We start from the raw sequence: 20,537 nt of genomic DNA on the forward strand, positions 1-20,537 counted from the left end.
CACCCTGATAGGGACACATACTGTATGCAAACATATATGCATTAATTTCAGCTGAAAGCAGCCAGGCTCATACACGCTGGAGACAACACTGATTTCATATTCATGAGTTACAGGCTTTTTTCTTTCTAATGGGAACTCTCAAAGTTTTGCGACAGCGTCACCTGTCAAAACTCAGCGGGGGGACAGCACTCGGCAGCACCGAGGCTCATATTCTCTCGAAGCTGTGTGAAAATATCAGGTTCAAAAAAATCATATTGTGGACACAAATTGCCAGGAAAAACACCTTAGAAAGGCTGAAAAGCACTGCAGATGTGAGTTTATATGCGCATAATTTTCAGAAATCTTTGGTATGTTCACTTGTGCAATAATTCTGGGAAGCAATCCACTCATAAAAAAAAACAAAAAACAAAAAAAAAAAAAAGTAGGGAGGCATTTCCTCATTCTTGGCTTAGGGGGAGAGGTGCTATAGGTTGACCTGTTGAACTTGCCGTGTTTAGCATGCTCTGCTCTCTGGGGCTAACATACAAGATCCATGCTAATGCTATTCTTGCAGTCTCTCTTGTTTCCATAACAACTAAAGGTGAGGGAGGCGGGCCCGTAACCAAAAAACCTGGATAGGAGCACACATGGGACTGAATCCTGCTCAGCACAAACACACTGACTGTAATACGAGCAGACACACACATGCACACAAAAGCGCACCCCCCCCCACCGCCCGCGTGCATGCACAGGCACACATTCGTGCATATGTGTGAGCATGCACACACAACCACGCACTTGTTTTTCCCTCCCAGGTAGGCGTGTGTGGAGGATAGGGCAGGTGGCGTTCGCTCCTTGGGGTTCCGTCCTCTGAGGCTTATTACTGTTACAAATAATCCCATGATGACGCCATTGGCCAAACAGTTTCAAAAATAAAGGACGGATATTGATTTGATATTTACAGCAGTATTTGCCGGTTGACAAGCCGATTCGGGCCAGTTATTTGTTGTTCTTCCCAGTGTATTTATGGAAACTTGCAGCAGCGCGTCTTTGTGTGTGGCCTCGGTCATGGGAGGAAGGCCTTTTGTATGGCTTGCTTATTCTGCTAAGATGTGTTTACTCGACTCCCCGCTAGTGTCCCAGTGGCACGATGCTGTTATGTCTCAAAGGGCCCAAAGTGTAGCTTGAGAGGGACTGATAAGCAAATTGAGCAGGGCCCCTTTTCCCTATTTGTTCTGTATTGTTACACGCAGAACAATTGGTTCATTTGTCAAGAGCAAAAATGATTTGGGAGTTGAGTGTATTTTCTCCCTTTTTTTTTTTTATTATTCTGCCGCTGAAATGTTTGCCCTTGCAAATCTTCACTGCATTTTATATGGATGTTTCTGAATGTGGGTTTATGTGTGTGTGTGTGTGTATGCAGAAGCTTGTGGGTGCACGGCGGTTTCAAGCCCATGCCTCTATATGAGATTCACTTCCATGATATCGGAGCGCTATCATAATTCACGCGAAAAACAATACCACGCGGAAAAATGAGAGGAATGCCTGGAGATAAATCACCTCCTCCAAATACCTTTCACCAATGTCCCATGACTCTATTTCCACACCATCACTCAGCAAGAGAGGGTGCGCTTGCATGTGCGTGCGTGCACATATGCACGCGATTATCTGTCAAAGCGCTATATGATGTTTTTTTTTTATGTATGGGTGTGCGAGGGATTATAAGCATGCATATGGTTGTGTGGTGAGAGAGAAGGAGAGAGAAGGAGAGAGAGAGAGAGAGAGATTGCCAGGGCGGCGGTTTGAATGATGTTTAACTGGAGCTCAGCACAGTTGAATGAGGCTGTAAATCCGCTTTCTCCTGGGTGCAGTTACTCAGAGCACCATGGTACAGAACTATCTCAAAGAGAGGGATGTCACCACATTACACACACACACACACATACACACACTCACACATACACACACACACACTCCCTTTACCTCCTACAAAGCATAAAATATAGCCCACACCATCAACAGCAACCCACTGAAAGGAGCAAGAATACACACACAGCTCTATTCCGTATAAACCGAATACAGAGAGCTTTTTTCCCTCTTGGGGCCTCAAATCCACGCTGCCCTCGCTGACACACACTCTACCTCACTGGGGGGTCACGTTTCCTCACACCCCGCCTGACGATCAAGACGTAGAAACAAGCTAAAAATCAACAACAAAGAAACAGAAGTAAGAGTCGCTGACTGACAGGCACAATTTCATGCCATAATGGAAATCAGTGTTGTGTTCTGTTTCAAGAAAGCGAGCGGTTACAAAAAGAGGCCAGTGTTATTTTTTTATTTATTTTTTTTTTTTTAATGTGTTGTATATCTTAACACAGCAAGTGGCACCAAACTGATGTAAGTTACATGAGGGTCAAACCGTTTAAAGGCAAAAGAATACATAAATCAATAATGCTCACCGCCTGCAGGTCACTGTTTACCCACCTTTTTCATTTACTGCCTGCACCGCACTGCAGAGTCCAACTACAAGCAAACAGAAAATGCGCTGGGTATTTTCACAAAGCCACTTCGTAAACACACGTTACTCGTGGAGCTAATTTGATTCAGATGAAGAGATTTATGAGCCGAGCTGAGGAGACTCGGGAGGTTGTTTTTTTTTTTTTTTTTTTTTTTTTTTTTTTGAGGGGTAGACTCGTCAATTATTTTGGAACAGATGGGTCTCCAAGAGCAATTGAATTTGATTATCGCCTCAATGGAATCCGGAATGAAAGGGCCATAATTTGGGGAGAAAGTTATGAGAAGGCCATTTCAATTACTCCGCAAACAAAATTGGGGTTGGACTCCACGCCTTACAAAACAGACAAAGGCATTCAGATGATTCTCTCTTTCTTATTTTCCCCCCTCGCTCGTCCTCTCTAATGACAGCGAGTCTGAATCACGATGAGCCTTGTGTTCGGCGCAACTGTTTATTTGCTTGTTTCTCAAAGTCTGCCTCGGCTGCATTGTCGAAAAGCGTGACATTTGTCATTGTGCATTGATTACCGCTTTTCATGAAATACAACTTTGTTTTTCCATTCTCTTATTGACGCACTTATTCAAAATAATAACTGGCTTGGCAACTCTATGCGACGACGAAAAACCTGTTGAAATCATTTGACACATTCAGAGTAACAAATTGTTTATATTGCCGGCAGTGAATTGATTGTTGCTTAAGCTTTGAGATGTGTGTTTTTTTTTTTTTCTTCTGAGAATATTAATATTCTAAAAACCTGCCATGTGTGATTGCTCCACTAACAGCTCTTCTTTAACTCGGTGGGTTGGCAGCAACATTTTTAGCTGTTTTTCTCTCAGGTCCAAGGGCTCAGACTTGTTAAAGTTCCCAGAACAAGCCGAGTGCCGCTCTGATCATCTACTGACAGTAACTCGAGCTGCGATTTGTGCCTTTTTTTTTAAAAGGTTTAAAAGTGGGTTCAGCAGTTAATCCTTCATGCTGGATGTATCAAGACACTGTTCACTATTTCCAGTTTTAAAAATGACATTTCATTGTTTCTTTGTGGATTGGGAGTTGGGGAGTGGACTCATTTTGAGACTTAAGTAATATTCTCCAAAGAAGGTTTGCCAAATGTCAGCCTGCCATGTGATGATGTGACAGCCTGTCTTACATAAAGAGGCAATCAGGATGACAAGTCATGGCCTCAATATATCTAACGTACACCCTAAAGACAAGACTATGCTATCTCATAGTTAAACCAGGAGCAAACTGATGAAATGGACCCATGTATTTGAGCAAACACATCCCGTTTCAGTAGATAATGATAGTCTAATAAGAATAGCCACTCGCCCTGTGACGCCTCAATATGTGCTTCACCTCTGGTCCCGGCAATGGCAGCTGCTCCTGGATGCTTGGAAAAAGACATCTCACCACTTGCCTTTTCTGCCTCCTGGAACAACCACTTCCACCTTGGCTTTGTCTTTTTTACTCTGCTGTCCTCCAATCAGACAGGTCGCTGCATAATAGGGGTTACCGGGAACACCTGAGTGCCAATTAAAGCGCATGCTTTCTAACCAGTAGTAAGTGTCCAAATCTCAGTGCCAACCAAGAAAAAGACAGTCAGTTGGGGAAGAAACAAGACCAGGCAAGGCTAATTGAAGCTGGACCGCCACTGCAGCTTGAATCACTGCAGCCAAACAACTTGCACTCTAATATTTCCCATTCTGTGTGTGTGTGTGTGTTTATATGCATGTACACAAGCATGAACCTCCATGGGTCTCTTAGTGTCTGATGACATTTGCCCACATAACATCCTTTATGCAGTTTAGTGATGCTCCATAACTCTGACCCCATCCCTACACATCCATACATACATGCCAAACATGCATATCAAATGATAAACTAGATGAAATTACATCTTACTTGTGTGGCTCTACCTGGATGTCACTCATGGATGGACACGCTGACTCACAGCAGCCATTTTGACATGAATAGCAGGTAAACACAGGTGTCACAAATGATATTAAAATGTAAAAAAAGACTTTGCCATCCTAGGGAAAAAAATAAATGCCTGCACCAGCCACAAGTGGTGGTGTTGTTGGATCACCTGCCACAGTATGACAACAGCAAATACAGACTTATGAGGAAATGCTTGCCCTTTTCATGGCCTTAGGTGCAACAGAACTGCCATTATATCTTTTAAAGGTGTAATTTGTGGTGATTCTTTTTATTGTGTTTTGCCATTTCTGCTTTATTTGACAGTCACAGTGGAGAGAGACGGGCTGGGCAGGGGGGCAGGGAGGGGATGACGTGCAGCAAATGGCCTGAGGTCGGATTCAAACCCAGGACTCAGCATCAGGACAGCCTTAACACATGGTGGGCGCTCTTACCCGGTGAGCTACGGGGGCGCCCCGTTTGTTGTGACTCTGCTGGTTCAAAGAAAATGTCAACACCGAGTTCCTTTAGGGAAATTGAGTCCACAGTGTCAGTCCTTCGCTGTTGGCCTGTAGGGAGAAGCATCCAGGCACAAACAAAACTACAGGCGGCGCGGCCAATAATGTCCTCCCTGGATGATATGGCACAAAATGGCCTTAAATTACACTCAGTATCTGTTTATCAAGTTAATTTCCTCTGTGCGGCTTCACAACAGCGAAAACTGCGGCCTAGTTTTGTGCTCTGAATAGACTTTTTTCTCCTTGCAATCATTTCCTCCCTGTATTTGTTTTCAGAGGCAGTATCCTCTGGAGGTGCGGAGATGATAATGTCACGGAGGAAGGGAAGTGATGGTCTGCCTGGTGTTTATACAAGAGTTTGGCATTTGTTGTCACTGGGACTGGCGTCGTTGGCAGGCAAGTTGCCACAGAGCCCCCTTCCATCCTACACACACACACACACACTCACACACCCTCCCCACTCTGACCCATATAGGTGCTTTGAACCGCTGGCAGGCCCAGCAAGACAATCTGGGCCCCCATCCCAGGAAGGCAACTGGGATAGGGGGGGTGGGTGTGTGACAGCAATGCTGCATATGTGTGTGTATGTGTATGTATGTGTGTGTGTGTGTGTGTGTGCATGAAATCTATCTATATGTGTGAGCGTGCATCTGTCAGTTTCGCCTGGTGCACGTGCTTTTGCGCGGCTGGTGCAGCCGGTGACAGCGCGTTGGATGCTGTTGAAAGCGAGGCAGGGCTTAGTCTCAAGGTGGTTTCTCTTCTTCACACTGTCACTGATGGTGGGGGGAGGAAGAGGAGGAGGAAGAAGAGGAGAGAGAGTGGAAGAGGAGGAGGAAAGAAGGGGTAGAGGAAGAAAAGACAGAGATGGAGGAGAAGAAAGTCTTACCGTCTCAACTCGAAACCCCTGAGAGAGAAAATCAATTGCATTCCATTCGATTCTATTCTACTCTATTCCTCTGTGGTTCTCGCTCACCTGTGGTTTCTGAGTTAGAATACACACACTTTATCTACTGTGTTCTGTTGTGTCTTATTGTGTTTCATCTGATTTTGTCACAAACTGTCCAACCAAAGTCCACCTTAACATGTATCGGCGTGGTCTGTGTGCTGTTAAAAAACTGAAAAATTAAGTGTTTGAGTTAGAAAACCACATAAGAGCGTTGCATATTTTAACACACGGGAGGTGGCAACCGTGATGACTAATGCCCGGCCTGTTTGCCCTCTTTTCCATCTCGATTACATAATCCCCAGATTAATTAGCTGTGTATTTCAGCCACTTCCTGTTGCGCGACCCTTAAACGGGCTCCCTCCGCAATCTGGCCCGATCGACTTACAGGGCGCCAGAGCTTTTTCTTTGAAGGCCGCCTCGGCTTCAGAAGCAACACAAGTCTCTGATCTGATGGCTAAAGGAAAGGGCCCCTGCGGAGTGTACCATTACACACTGATAAAAAAAAAAGCTAGAAAAACAACATTTGGGTAACACACACACTCACTCACTGGGAGAAAAAAAAAAAAGAAGTAAAGAATAATTTGGTTGCGAAAACAAGAGGCGGTATGGAACAATGACAATCTGGCTCCTTTGGTAATTTCCCGTCGACGTTCATTCGTGTGATGTGGTCGTGACTGTTCTGTCGGGATCAATCAAACCTGCGAGCAGATGGCATCGCGCTCCTCCGGTGGACTGGGGATTGTCTGTGTTTTTTCGGAGATGGTAATTGGCCCGTTATGTCACGGACTGGAGAACGCTAACAGCCGCCGCCATCGCTGCCGAGCGGCAACAACACATGTCGTTCTGCTTTGTGCGGCGGGTAATGTGCTACCTGTGCTGCAGGCCCCGCTCAATCCCGACGTAAGGCTGAGGAGAGCCACGCCACCATTAACAGGCTGCGATGTCAGTGTGTTTCACCGAGGGGGAACACACACAGGCCGAGAAATGTGACATCAGCTCTTTGCGCCGTCCGCCCGCTGCGTACATTTTGGACCTCTCTGGCTCCCTTACAGCAGACGCCCATGAAAACCCCAAGATGTATCGCGTCTCAGATCTAAAACCCTGTGCTGTGTTTGCGAACAGGGTTTGCATTTAGGTGAAGAAAGCTTATGTGGATAAATGGAACCGTGTGTGGGAGACTTAGCAAGCTGAGTAAAAAGAGGAGCGGAGTAATTGCATGTGTGCGACTGTGTGTGTGTCTGTGTGTGTGTGTGTGTGTGTGTGTGTGGCTGGGACGCCTGGGCACTTCAAAGCTTTGATGTTGGAACTCCTAAATGAGGGCCACCAGAGGTCCAGACTAATGGGACATCATGGGGAGATTAGAGGCCAACTGTAGCAGGCTGACAACACAGCATTATGCTTGTGTGTGTGTGTGTGTGCATGAGTGTGTAGGAAAGAGAACATGACTGTGTGTGTGCGTGCGCCTGCCTGGGTGTATTCTTTCTGTGTTTTAAAACGAAAAGTTTGGCATTAAGTTTTCAGTGGAGTTTGGGAGTAATTGCGCCGGACATGTTTATCTGTGCAGCAGGAATGTGGATAATCACCTTGTAAAATGGCAAGACACACATCAGTTGAACTTTAACACACCGCTGTTACAGGAAGAAAACCTTGGCCAGCTCGTGCCTTAGCATGGTATAAATCCTTTATTAAATAATCATAACAATAATTATAATAACAATCATAAAAAGAGCATTTCTGTACAAAGCCCCCTTTAAAACAACAACAACAGCAGTCCGAGCAGTGCGAAGGGGGGCGGGGGGCGGAGGGGGTTTCCTGTCCTTTTATTTGTGTTTGGTCCTCCCAGGCAGACGGGGGCGCTATCACTGTCACTGTCAATGTCACATTTCTGTCTGATAACCGGCTCCAAAAGGCAAGCTGGATCCCAGAGGCTCCAAGGCACTTGGAAGAGAGTCAGTGGGGGTCCAGTGATGCGGGCCTCAGAGGAGAGGGAGGGTGTGTGTGTGTGTGTGTGTGTGCGCGTGTGTGTCGAGTGATTGTGGGTGACATGGAATGTCGTGCTTATGCGTGTGTAATGTTGGATCAAGGGGTTTTCACTTCATAGCCGCGTGCCACACATATGTTTACCTTGGGCTTCTCAGCCGCAGCCGTCGTTCCCTTCGTTTGTCGAAATGAAAGCTGAAGTGCCACTCAGTCTCGGGATTATGTGTGTTAAGTGTGTGTTTATGTGTGTGTGTGTGCATGTTCTGTATATACATCTGAAAGCGTATGTACATGGGAATGTTGATGAACGTGACGGACGCTGCAGGTACGCTTGAGAACGAGCACTCGTATCCTGTCAAAGTGTGTAAATGAGTGTGTGCATGTATATGTGTGTGTGTGTGGACATGGATGTTCAAAGGGGGAGGTGGTTGGGGAGGGGGGGGTAAATAAGACTTTTTCCTCTGTCCCTCTCCTTCACATGGCTTTCAAGTCCAGTTGGAGCGTGCAAGACAAGACCCTTTCTGATTGGCTCAAACTGTTGTAACGAAAGCCCCGCCTTCTTGTGCGAGTGAAAATAAAAATACAGTAAAATAAAAAAAAAGAACTTGAGAAAATAAGTCACAATTCGCCAGTTAAAGTCAGGGGAGGGGAGGGAAGGGGGGGGGGAGCAAGACAGTCCCTTTTAAGTCATGGCTTTTTAGGTCCACATGTACAAAAGAGACAAAGGTGAGGTTCCTCTTCTCTCTCAGCGCGTTTTCCTCAAACGTCCCTTCAGCATTTCCACCAACAGTTTAGACTTTAAGGCTTGTTGTGTGTCCGGGCGAGACAGTCAGTCGACTCAGTGGAGCTGTTTCTGGTTGTGCATTTGATTTTTTTTTTTTTTTTTTTTTTTTTGTCGTTTTTTTTTTTTTTGAAAATCCCATTTATTTCTGTCCTCGCGAAGCAGACAAAGAACGTCGTCCCCTGCAGGAAGTGAGAGGGTTTTTAGTGCTCCCGTCAGTCACTCGTCTTCTCTCTCCCCCTCTTTGTTTCAGTGTCCGCGGTGATTTTTAAGTCTCTGCCCTTACCCAGCAATCCATAGGTTGCACCGACCAAAAAGCTCCTTGACCTTTCACTATTAACCGCAATGTAAACATGACCTTCTCTCTGACAGGAACCAGTAACAACAGTCTGGAACTAAATCTAACAATAACTCTCTCTATCGTTAACAGAACATGTTGAGATACACTGCTCCCCCCCCCCCTCCCACCCACCACCCACCCTCAACACACACACACACACTTTCCTCCCTCGTTTTTTTCTACTTATCAGCCTTCACAGACTGGCAATGGGCCAGAACCAAAACATTGAACAGAAAAAGAGACAAACTCGAGGGACGTCGGTGACTAAAAATACCACAGACTGTCAGGAACTAAGAGGATAACTGAGGCTGATAGGTAGCAGAGTCTACAACAGAACAAAAAAAAAAAAAAAAAAAAACCCAATGGTCCACACAAAGGAGCTAAGTTCTAGGCCACTGTGTTCACGTGTGATCAAAAAAGACGCTTTCTAAGCACGTTCCTAACCTACCACCTTTCCAAAACAATGTGTTCTCTGACTCAGGATGTGTAGCTTACAGTATCCAGTTTCAAAACTAGACCTCTTACAAATCTATGATGTACTTATAAACAGTTCTCTTTTGGTGGAGCAGGAATTTTGTAGCTGATATGTGTAGATATTTATGTTGTTTTGTTTTTTTTTCTTCTTTTTTTGAGGCCTAACAAAACCCCCGCAATGGAACGATCCACCTGGGTGACCCCAGTCTTTCCCCTCATTGGTTCTTTGACAAGAGAATCCACCGACCCCTGGACTGTGCCACTTTGAGTGAAACAGGGGAAGAGTTCGCATTCGAGCTAAAAAGTGGCTTTCTCATCGTCTGTCTGTCGGGGATTGGCACCAGCGAGGAAGTAAACTGACACTAAAGTGAACTGGAAATGAAGAAAATAGTGAGAGGTTTTCACAAAATGGCTGTATCTCTCTCTCTCTCTCTCTCTCTTGCACTCGCTTTGTTTTTTTTGTTGTCTCCGTTCGCCTCCTCACGCCTCGGTGCAGCAGCGCTGTTGGTTGAGCTTGACCTTGTGCTTGAGGCCGTCGTACAGTTCGAAGTTGTAGTTCTCCAGCGTGGTGGAGGAGCGCGACGACAGGCCGCTGTAGGAGCAGGTGCAGTAGAGCAGGAGGCCGGCGCACACCGCCCCGAGCAGGACGCCCAGGGAGCTCATGACGATGATGGTGACCAGGATGGGGTCCAGGGTGTACAGCCACGAGTTGTCCTTCTCCGAAACCCGGGTCACCGGCGGGTCGGAGGACGTGGACGCCGTGTTGCACTCGATGACCTGGAAACCTGTGGCGAGAAGCAAGGGAGGCGGGAAGATGGATGAGAAAATCGAGAATGAAATATTTTGGGATTGTTTGGTGGGTCATGTTGACAGAGATCTGCGTTGAAAAGTTAAAGACTTCCTCTTCAAGATCAGTTGCAAGGACATGTTCCAAATGGGGAATACATATTAATGAATCTTTATTCAGACACATAGTCCACATAAGAAATGAAATTAGAAATAATAAATAAAAAAAATAAAAAAAAACGAAAATGTGAAGAAATACATTATACAGTGCTTTACCTTTAAATTACCATTAAAAATATGTCATATATACATATATACACATACACCTGCATACACATACATACATGTATATATACAGGGTGACACAAAAAAACGGGAACTTTTAAACATCAACAAACAACAACCTTAAAACATGCCATTTAAGAAACAATGATGGAATATTCATTTTTTAAAAATTGTGCTGCCACTTGCTCATGTCTGCCAATACGCACTTCAAAGATTCCCGTTTTTTTGGTCACCCTGTATATACACATACACATACATACACATACATATACACACACATACACATATACAAGCTACCTATAGTTATGAGATATGAGCGTTTACTTAAGAAAAGGTCAAGCTAACATGCCAGTGCATGCGAAGCCTGGATGTGAACCGATAGCCCATTATGGGGCTAATTAGGGCCAAAATAATGATGTTTTCAGACACATCCAGTCGACACATGAAAAATACAGAAGATGTTTAAATGGAAAAAGTGCAAAGAAAGGGAGAGGAAAGTCCAAAAGCTGATCATGGAGAAAGGGATGGTGGCAGGGAAGGCAAGCTTATGGCTGGACAGATAAATATGTACATCCCGAAGAAAATGGTTAAATTCTTCCTGCAGCGTGTGACTAACCGGTGTTTAGGACTCTTACATCAACCGCGGTTACACGGACAATAATTCTTCAGCCTGATTGAAATCATTCTGATCAGAGATTCCAGCTGCTCCTCCTACTGAGAAGCATCTAATCTGGCTGGCTTGGAACCACTTTGGCTGTTTTGACGTCTAACCTTGTAACAGGCAGCCTTCACGCTTTCCCAGCGCTCTTTGAACTGGTAGAAAATAGGTGGATTCCAGTTTCGTTCATCTTTTCAAACGCTTTCTTCAACGACTCGTGGTTTTGAGCCTTTTCGACCGTGGAGGCGTTCAACAATCCTTTAGAGATTTAACCTTTTTAACAAAAAAAAAAAAAAAAAAAAAAGTGGTATCAGCCACAGACCGGCTCTGCTGCAGCCGTGTTTCTGTCCCTTCTGGAAAATTAGACACTAACATTTTCTTGTTGAATGGATTATCAAAGGCGTACACAAGCCCTTTCAACCTGACTGAAAACTCCCTCCGATCGGGTCCAATCGAGCCAGTCTCCGCTGATTGAGCTGGCTACGTGAGGCATTTTTACTCTAACAGGGCTATTATTCTGATTATTCGTGGATTATTAGAGTCCGTGTAAATGCAGCTAATGACACCGGTGCCTTTGATCTGCTTAGTTTCCTCATGCCTTACCTTCACCGGGCGAGTCTCTGCCATTGTAAAGTCGACTGTCTCCGAATTCGACAGGCCTCTTGTCTGTCAGAGAGGAGCACAGCAAACACCGTTAGTTCAAAGCCACTTGGGCACCTCACCAGTGTTCAACAGCAGAATCAGAATCCCAGGTGGCAACGAAAACGGAAATGTAAGTACGGTTAAATCAGATGTTTGCACGGCTTTCACTTCTGCCGGCTCGTGTTCCAGGCTGCTTGTGCTGCCACGGCCTGCGTCACGGCAGGATTTAATAACTTTGTCGTACTAACAGGGATAATGAATTACTGGTGGCAGTGCTGGTGAGTTAGCTGGACCACTCAAGTACTTGGCCTGTATTGATAATACATTAGCATACCAAACCCACAAACCCAGTCAGACATTGCAAATTAATTAAAATTCATTCATGCTAATCCTAACTAGTTGAGAGTTTTGGCCTCCACTCTCTCTCACACACACACACACACACACACTTGGAGTAATAGAAAAATATGACTTTATTAATAGAGAAAGGTCATTATGATACATTCCTTTCAAACACACGGTCAACACATAGCATACAGATGGCATAAGACTGTTCATTCCACATGAATAACGATGCAAATGTCATCAGCAAATAATGAATGTTACCCATCATTACAATCATCGTAATTACACGTCTCATCGTCGCTGTGGAGATTTAAGAGCGATGCATAAGGTGATCAAACATTATTCCAACAAAGAAACTCCAATGGCAACAAATGTTCAGCTTTATAAGTCGAGGTGTTACAACCTGGTTCTTCACTCTGCGAGACTCTTTGCTTTGCCAGGTGACGCCAACAGAAAAAAAAAAAAAACGACATCCCAGTTGCGAGATTTTAAGTGCAGTAAAACGAAAGCGATGGCTGCAGCACTTTAGTCGAGCCCAAAAGCTCAAGTGTACTTACACTTTAGTTTTCTTTTTTCACTTTGTGTGTGTGTGTGTGTGTGTGTGTGTTTGCGCTCGCTGCGTTTGGCAAGCATTCAGGAGTGGGAGTAGCTGCTTGGCAAGGCACACCTCTCGATCTGGAGGTCTCTGACGGCCAATGGCGTTATTAATACTGTTTCCAGGGCAACCGAAGTTGGCAGCGGATTGGGCGGTGAGGGTGCGGTGGATGGGAGAGAAAAGTGCTTACCGCAGCCTTAATAAATGTTATCTGTCCATTAACTAATTACAACTATTAGGATCTTGGAGCGTAACGGTGTCAAGATGGACAGGGTGGGGTGTCCAATCCCTCTCCCCAAGTTGATTTAAAAGCACATTGTGAGAGTGTGCCAAAAAACACATTTTTTTTTTTTTTTTTTTACCCTGGAGAGAGAAGTACAACTCCTAAATTGTTGCAACAAATAGAGGTGCATTCTGCTGAGCTGTGGGTTAGAAGGTGATGGATTTTTGCTGGTGTGAAAGATCACGAAAGCACGCCCTTTTTAAGCCACCGAGTGAGGACCTCAATTTCTTTCAATCCGGGGTGTTAAATTGAGCTTGTGTCAAATCTCGCCACCTCTGCAGCGACTTTTGAGAGAGCCTGGTGCCAATCGCTCCGCCTCGTCCGCGCTTTGGAGACATCTCTGCCGCATCTGCCTTTCCACATTTCGAAACAAGGACAAATATTAGCGATTAGTGCATTCTCTGTGTCTGTTTTGGAAAGCGGTCCGGCGGGGACCTTTTCGTCGCGTCTCGTGACACGAAAGGGGGAGCATCATCCGTGAGCTGGTGCTCTGCTTGCTCTGGTTTTCATAAACTCCTCTTGGAACGCTCTCAAGGGGTGCACATACAACAACAAAACGCCGCGCTTATGGCTTCCAGCTGGTCCCGCGGCATTGTGGGATTTGTAGGAGTATAAATCACGGGAGGAGGCGGCGATGGCAGACAGCTGTGTCTATTTACAACCCTAAAAACAACAAGCACATATTCACACTAAGGAACACAACACGGCTCGGCTCGGCATGGCTTTCATTTGGGCAGCTCGAAGACATGGGGAACAAAGGGAGTGGGTGGTATGAAGCATTAATGGGAGTGGAACAACGTGCTTTATTACGCCAGAGCATCAAGATGAAACACTAAACACTGAAGACGGCTGCATCCATCACTGACTGATGCCTTTATCAGGAGAAGACACGGCGCTCAATCAAATGAACTGAGTTATCTCCATTTGTGGTGCAGGACTCTAAGTATGATGGATTTGCATTCTTTTGTTTTTTAAATGTGCACATGCTCTGCTGAATAGGACAATGGGAAGATCATTTTTGTTCCTCCTCATTCTTAAAAACAGCCCTCCGCCAGAATAGGACTCTCCTATCGATGCAATCTCACGTTGGTAGTACAGAGTTTCCAAGAGCTTTATTTTCTGGGGTTTTCCAGGTCATTTCCACAGCTCGCGCACTGAATGCCTCCCGGTCTAACAGTTTTCTGCTCTCTTGCAGCACTGCAGAGCTCCTCAGGTCTCTGGGGTCTTGTTTTAGCCTGTGGTTTGGCAGCTCTGGCTGGCTCTCACAGTGGAACCAGCTCGCCACTCCCCCCCGCCCCCCCTCCCTCCCTCCTGCCTCCTCTCCAGCCCACACAGAGTGTCCATGCTGGGGTCATTCCAGGAGGACTGTGGGGGTTACGTGGAGCCAGACGGCACTCAATGGTCTGAAACAAGCTGTTCAGATAAATAACTCACTCAGTCCTCTCATTGGGAGCAGCATAGTGTGAAAATGTCAACAGCAAACTCCTTAATGGAACAAAGAAGAAAACAGCAACCGAAGCTACATCCATTAGAGAGAAAGAGAGAGAGAGAGAGAGAGAGAGAGAGAGAGAGAGAGAGAGAGAAGACAGCAGTGTTTCTTGGCAACTTTGCGCTTTGCAGTCCAGGACAGTGTCTTGTGTCATTATCACCCTCGCTACCGTAATCGCAAAGAGGGAGGGGTTTTGTTGAGTGGGACGTCCTGTCAGTCTTCCAGCATCGTGACACATCCCGCCACTGACATCAAAAGTGGGAGGGGCTCTGCTCTGCCAATCGTAACCCGCCTAGCTCTGATTCAGCAGAGGGTACGGTGTCGGTCCCGGCTGTCCAGCCTGACAGTCAGGACTGGCTCCACCCCTGGGGCGGCCATACTGGAGGACCAGTGGGAATACTGGAAGCACTGGGAGGAGCTGTGATAGGCCACTGACAGCTGGCTCTTCTTGGCGGCCAGGTGTTGTCGGCAGCAACAGAGGGCCCTGACCAAGATGGCCACCGCCAGGAGAAGGAGGGCGCCCCCGGCAGCCATAATGTAATACCAGTGGACGGGCAAGGGAGGCACAGCCAGGGTATCTACTGTGGGCTCACTCCCGACTGGAAGGCCTCCCCCTGGTGGAGAGATACAGAATAGTTGGCCAGCGGGAAAAAGAGAGGAGCGCCACTTCACAGAGACAAGGCCTTTTGTTGTTTATGCTCTACATTCAATTCTCTCTTTTCTATCCCTTCGGCGCTTCATCATAGGAACAGCAGGCGTGCACCTCATATGAGCATGCACAAGCATGCCGGTTGCAAAAAAATGAAATCTCCAAGGCCAAAAAAATCAAAATGCATCCACTTTCTCTCATGTAGCTTGAGTTGCAGTTCAAGGACAAGTTTTCACACCAAGAGCATCTAGAGATTTGGTTTGAAATCAGTCCAATGCGTCATCCAATCAAATGCAGGGCAATTAAAATTTTCAAAGCTCTAATGTAATGACTTGGTGTGAAACGGAAGCCAAAATAATTAGTCATAAAGCACCCACACACATTGAATCAAGGAGTGTCTACTTCCTGTTTTTGCACTGGCACAGGAAGTCACAAACAGCCCACTGATAAAGTCTCAGAACCATGCACGAATCAGGAGGACGCCACATGGGAATCTCGCGTTCCAGAGCCGTCTCTGAAAAGATGCTGGAGCGGGATTTGTTATGTAGCTGGCTCGGGTTGGCAGATTTGTTTTGAGTACATAATTTATCCTGTCCTCTGTTCTTGCTTTTTCCTCTTTTCTCATGCATCAAGTCTTCCTGGCTAGCCCTCTCCCTCCCCAAGCCAGGAGCTGTCTCCTTGGAAACCATCTCCGCGGATCCTCTAACGCTGCCGCCCCCCCGGCTTGAACCCCCTTCTCAAATTCTCGGTCAGAACCAGCGAACCACCTTCCCGAAAGCCACTGCTGTGCGAAAAAACGAAGCCTAAAGAAATTGAAAAACTAGCTTTAAGAAAAAAAAAGGCCCAAATTTACCATCCAAACTTGTTGTGGAGACTTGTAAGAGTGAAAAAAGTGTCAAGGCGAGCTAGGGAAAGCGAGGCAAGGCTGAATACATCCTGGCTCTTGGACCGTGTCACATAATTACGGGGGGAAATGGTGCGTGGTCCTGCCACTTCACACTGCACACACTCATTAGACAGAGCCGAGTTGGGGGAGAGGAGAGAGACACCCGTGCTTTGCCGCTGCTCAGTCACTCTATCTGATTACTTTTCACCGGGGACATGCGTGTACGTGTGTGTGGTGATAGTGCACGTGTGTGTGCTGATAGTGGATGAATTTGTGCGCATTTGTCGGGGGGGGGGGGGGATTGAGGCCCTCCGTGTGCGCGTGTGTGAAGGCGGAGGAGGAGGAGGAAAAGCCGGAGAAGTGCACACACATCACATTCACACAGAAAACCGCCAAGCTCTTATCTTATTGGAAGACATTATGAGATGCCAAAACACTAACATCAATCTCATACAGTCCCCCAGGATGCTCTAAATATTTTTCATGAGGCAGACAGTTATTTAAAACCCTCCGGGCTGTGTCAGGCAACCGAAGAGTGTGTAGCTCTTTTCAAATATCTGACTCCGCGAGGTGCGCTCGATTTAGCTTGCCTTGCACGCCAGGGTTTGCTCTTTGGAGACTAATCTTTTTTGTTTCCACCGAGACCGACAAGGTGAAGCTAACACAAGACGAGAAATTGCAAAAAAAAAAAAAAAGAAAATAATGCATCTCCAAAGTTTGAGAAAATACATTCCGAACTCATGAATTCTGTAATCTCGATTTTGGCATGGTGCTCAGGGTTGGTTTAGGGATGCCGAGATGCCGCGGATGGCGCTGAGAATCGCTTGTTTCAATAAATAAATAAATAAATTAAAAAAAATAATAATATATACGAGGCCTCATTAATCAGGCAACACACAGCTTTGCAGACTCAGCCTCAGCCTTGCTGGTAATGGATTGATTTTTTTTTTTTTTTTTTTTTTTTTGAGCTGATGTTTTTGGCGGTTGAGACAACTTAGTGCCACCAAGCAAAACTCCCAGGCGAGTGCAGACCAACGGGCAGAAAAGCAAGACCAGAGAGGAAGTGACATCATAACAGAGTCCAACTCACCTGTCATGTCGGGAGGGAAAGCTGCAAAGGGTTCTGGGAGGGGAAAGAGACGGAGAGTGGGGGAGAGATCGAGCGAGATAGAGAGAGGGAGAGAGAGAGAGACAGGGAGTGGGAGAGAGACAGAGAAATGTTTAGATAACTCCAAAGTACAAGGGAAAAGTCAGCCAAATGCCACACAAATGTCACAAGACTATCAAACTCCTCCTGAGGAAGTTCAAGTTAATTCCTCAGATAACTCGCATGAATTATGGCATTTACTATGTTCCTTAATGCAATTTCAAAGAGTGCACATTGTGTGAGTTGGGAATTCGGGACGGTGTGCTGTGTGTGTGTGTGTGTGTGTGTGTGTGTGTGTGTGTACTTTCGCAAAGTTCAGGCATTTCAAGTTGTTTATCTGTGGAGTCCAGTTAAACTGGAGAGGGGTAGGGGTTGCTGGCTTGCTGCGAATGCACAGAGCAGAACCTTCAGTTTGATTGCCTGGAATGCAAACACAAAGAACTGGTGTGTGTGTGTGTGTGTGTGTGTGTGCATGTACGTATGTGTGAGAGGGAGAGAGAGAGAGAGAGAGAGAGAGAAAGGGGGAAACCGACTTGGGAGCCGTCGCCTTTTGGCAGGAACGCCAACGTACTGTGAAAAAACTCAACTGCGTCGGGTGATAAGCAACATCCCAGCATGCTCTGGGAGCGGCGGCAAAGACGGGGAGGGGAGGAGGAGGAGGAGGAGGAAGAAAGATGGAGGAGGAAACGCAGCGGCATGGCGACGAGAGGAGGCTGTGTGTGTGTGTGTGTGTGTGTGTGTGCTGTCATCTTTGCTGCTTTTCTGCACAGACTCTCTCTCAAGATTCACACACACATGAATAAAACCGACACACACACCAAGTGACAGTGCGCAAACACACAAAAAGGAAAAACACACAAGACATGGAAGCTTTTGCCGCGAGCTACGGTCACAACACACACACACACACACACACACACACACACACATCCGCTCTCCTCTCGGTTGCACTTTGCATGCTCCCCACTGCGGCCCGGCTCCAAAAGCACGTTGGACGTCACTCAGGAAAGATGACGGCAGGTTTTTGGCTCGGAACCCCCCCGGCTCGCTCTCTGATCTGTTTAAGACCCTCTCCAAAGCCCCCGCTCCGGCTAGATTAAGCGGGCGAGGCTGGCGCTCGGCTCGCACCAGGCACCCGGGCAACTTGCTTGGGAAACAGCCTGTCTAGTAATTCCCTTTGACGGCTCGGGAAAAGCTCTGTTTACAAATACGACGGAGAGAGAGAGGGGCGAGCGCGGGAAAGAGAGAGAGAGAGGAGGGAGAGGAGAAGAGAAGAAGAGAAATCTAATGAAACATAGATTAGCATCGCCGGGGCCCACGGGGCGTTTATGGCCTACTTTTTCCTATTCTTTTTCTTTTTTCTTTTTTTTTTTTTTTTAACTGTGGAGGAATAAACGCTGTTCTCTTTCTTTCCCTCCCTCTCATCCTCCTTTCATCTCCTTTATTCGGGGCTCTTGGAGGAGAGGCTGTCTCCGAGACTGAGATGGGAGGGCGAGGGAGTGGAGGGATGGAGGGAGGGAGGGAGGGAGGGTGATGTTTATCACTTCATGGGGTGTGACTGTTCAAGGACCTCACGGCTAAAAACTGGAGGGGGTGGCGGGGAAATAGAGAGAATGGCAGAGTGATGGAGGGATAGATGGCGAGGCGATGGCGGTGTTGACAAGAGGATGAGAGGAGGGAGCTTGTGGGCCAAGCAGATGTGTGTGTGTGTGTGTGTGTGTGTGTGTGTATGTGCGGATGTGAGCTTGAGTGTGTTTATTTGCCTGCATCCTTTTCAGGGTGAAGTCGAGCAGATTTTGCCGAATTTGAGCACAACAAAACTTGCTGCGATCTGTCTGTCATGCAAAGTACTGAGTGTGTGTGTGTGTGTGTGTGTGTGTGTGTGTGTGACTTACGTGTACACTCCTCCAGTGGGGTGCCAGAGCTCATGTGGATGTTGTCTATCCAGATGTGTCCCTTGGTGCCATGCTCAAAGAACCCCTCCATCACCACCTACCAAAGAGGAAGAGGAAGAGGAAGAGAAAGAGGGGAGGAAAAAAGGGGGTGGAGGCAGAATGGGAACGAGGACGGGGAAGAAGAAGAGGAAGAGGAGGAGGAGGAGGAGAAAGAGGATAAAAACTTAATACCCTGCCTGTGATTTCCAGAGTTGCACTCGACGCCTGCAATCCTCCTCCCGTCCTCGGCGAGCTTATTCAACTCACTTTTTCATGAGAACATTAACTGCTTGTGACGTCTCCGGCAAACGCGGTGTAATCCCTGTACGGTAAAACCGCCGGCGGAGACAATGTGGCGCACTTTTTAGCTCCTTTTGAAGCCCAACCTGGCCTGAGGTGAGGAGAGGCGAGGGCTACGGTTCGCACTCGCTCTCACTTTAACCACGACACAGACACACAAGAAGGTGTTTTTTTTTTTTTTAATTTTCCTTTTCCTGATTAGAGAGAATATAATAAATTTATAATCAAATATAATCAAACTCTCATACTTGCCACGCCATCAGAAGTAAACTAACTTCGTCTGGAAGCTATAGGATCTTTCCCTTTCCTTACCTGCAGCCTTGAAGCAGCTGATATTGTAATAACTGCTGCTTTGTTGCCATGTTTGTCTGCTTTATTGTTTAATATCTTTTGCAATTTAACCGCCTTGTAAACATTATTGTGCTGTTTTCATAATCCGATATGACACGGGTTTAAAAAGGGAGCCGTAAATCTCGTTATTACCTGGAAGTCCTTCGGGGAGCGGGGCAGGATGGTGCGCCCCTCCTTCCAGACGGGGCCCTGGTCTCCCCTCAGGGCCCAGAGGAGCGTCTCCTCGTGGTGGGCGTCCTGCAGCAGGACCCTCAGGCTGCCCTGGGCCTCGCCCCACAGCTGGTAGGAGAAGAGGAGGCACAGGGGCCCCGTGTCCGCCGCCACCACGGGGCTCAGGAGCCGCGCCCGCTGCTGCTCCGTCTTGGGGCTGGCCTCCACGTACAGGTAGCTGTTCAAATCTGGAGGGGTAAAACACGCGGCGCGGTGATATTATGCAAAGAGAATGAGAGAAAATCCCTGAATCTAAATTGGAAGAGACTCATCAAAGCGGAATTGCAGCTTTTCGTAAAAGAAAAGGCTTGCATGGTGTTTTAGTTTCTATTTTTAATACACTGTCAGAAACGAGAGCCGTGTTGTTTTGACCTTGATACGGCTGGTTACTACATCCAAAGGAGAGTGGAGAAAAAAAAACTGATTTAATGGGTTTTCATTTCAGCCCTCAAGGCAATAAAGAACAGGAAATCTGAAAGGCCGCGCACACTTTTGAGATCCACTGTAAATGGATGACGATGGAAACGCACTCA

The 20,537-nt window shown here is 46.6% G+C and overlaps 1 protein-coding gene across 3 annotated transcripts in view; it reads right to left on the reverse strand.

Moving 5' to 3' along the window:
- Positions 1 to 8,718: 8,718 nt before the first annotated feature.
- Positions 8,719 to 20,537, reverse strand: part of nrp2a (neuropilin 2a) — an 80,816-nt gene continuing 68,997 nt past the window's right edge. For 2 of the 3 annotated variants that reach the window (XM_030071755.1, XM_030071747.1), the window contains exons 14-18: positions 19,927 to 20,192; positions 19,105 to 19,201; positions 17,153 to 17,185; positions 11,777 to 11,839; positions 8,719 to 10,229 (exon numbers count right to left, since the gene is read on the reverse strand). In XM_030071755.1, coding sequence (XP_029927615.1) covers positions 9,925 to 10,229; positions 11,777 to 11,839; positions 17,153 to 17,185; positions 19,105 to 19,201; positions 19,927 to 20,192 — 764 coding nt within the window. In that variant the 3' untranslated portion in view covers positions 8,719 to 9,924. Of the gene's footprint in view, positions 10,230 to 11,776; positions 11,840 to 12,337; positions 15,142 to 17,152; positions 17,186 to 19,104; positions 19,202 to 19,926; positions 20,193 to 20,537 lie in introns of those variants that run through there. The other variant, XM_030071764.1, reaches the window with a different exon arrangement.

Source organism: Myripristis murdjan, chromosome 2, assembly GCF_902150065.1.
Source record: "Myripristis murdjan chromosome 2, fMyrMur1.1, whole genome shotgun sequence".
Taxonomy (NCBI): domain Eukaryota; kingdom Metazoa; phylum Chordata; class Actinopteri; order Holocentriformes; family Holocentridae; genus Myripristis; species Myripristis murdjan.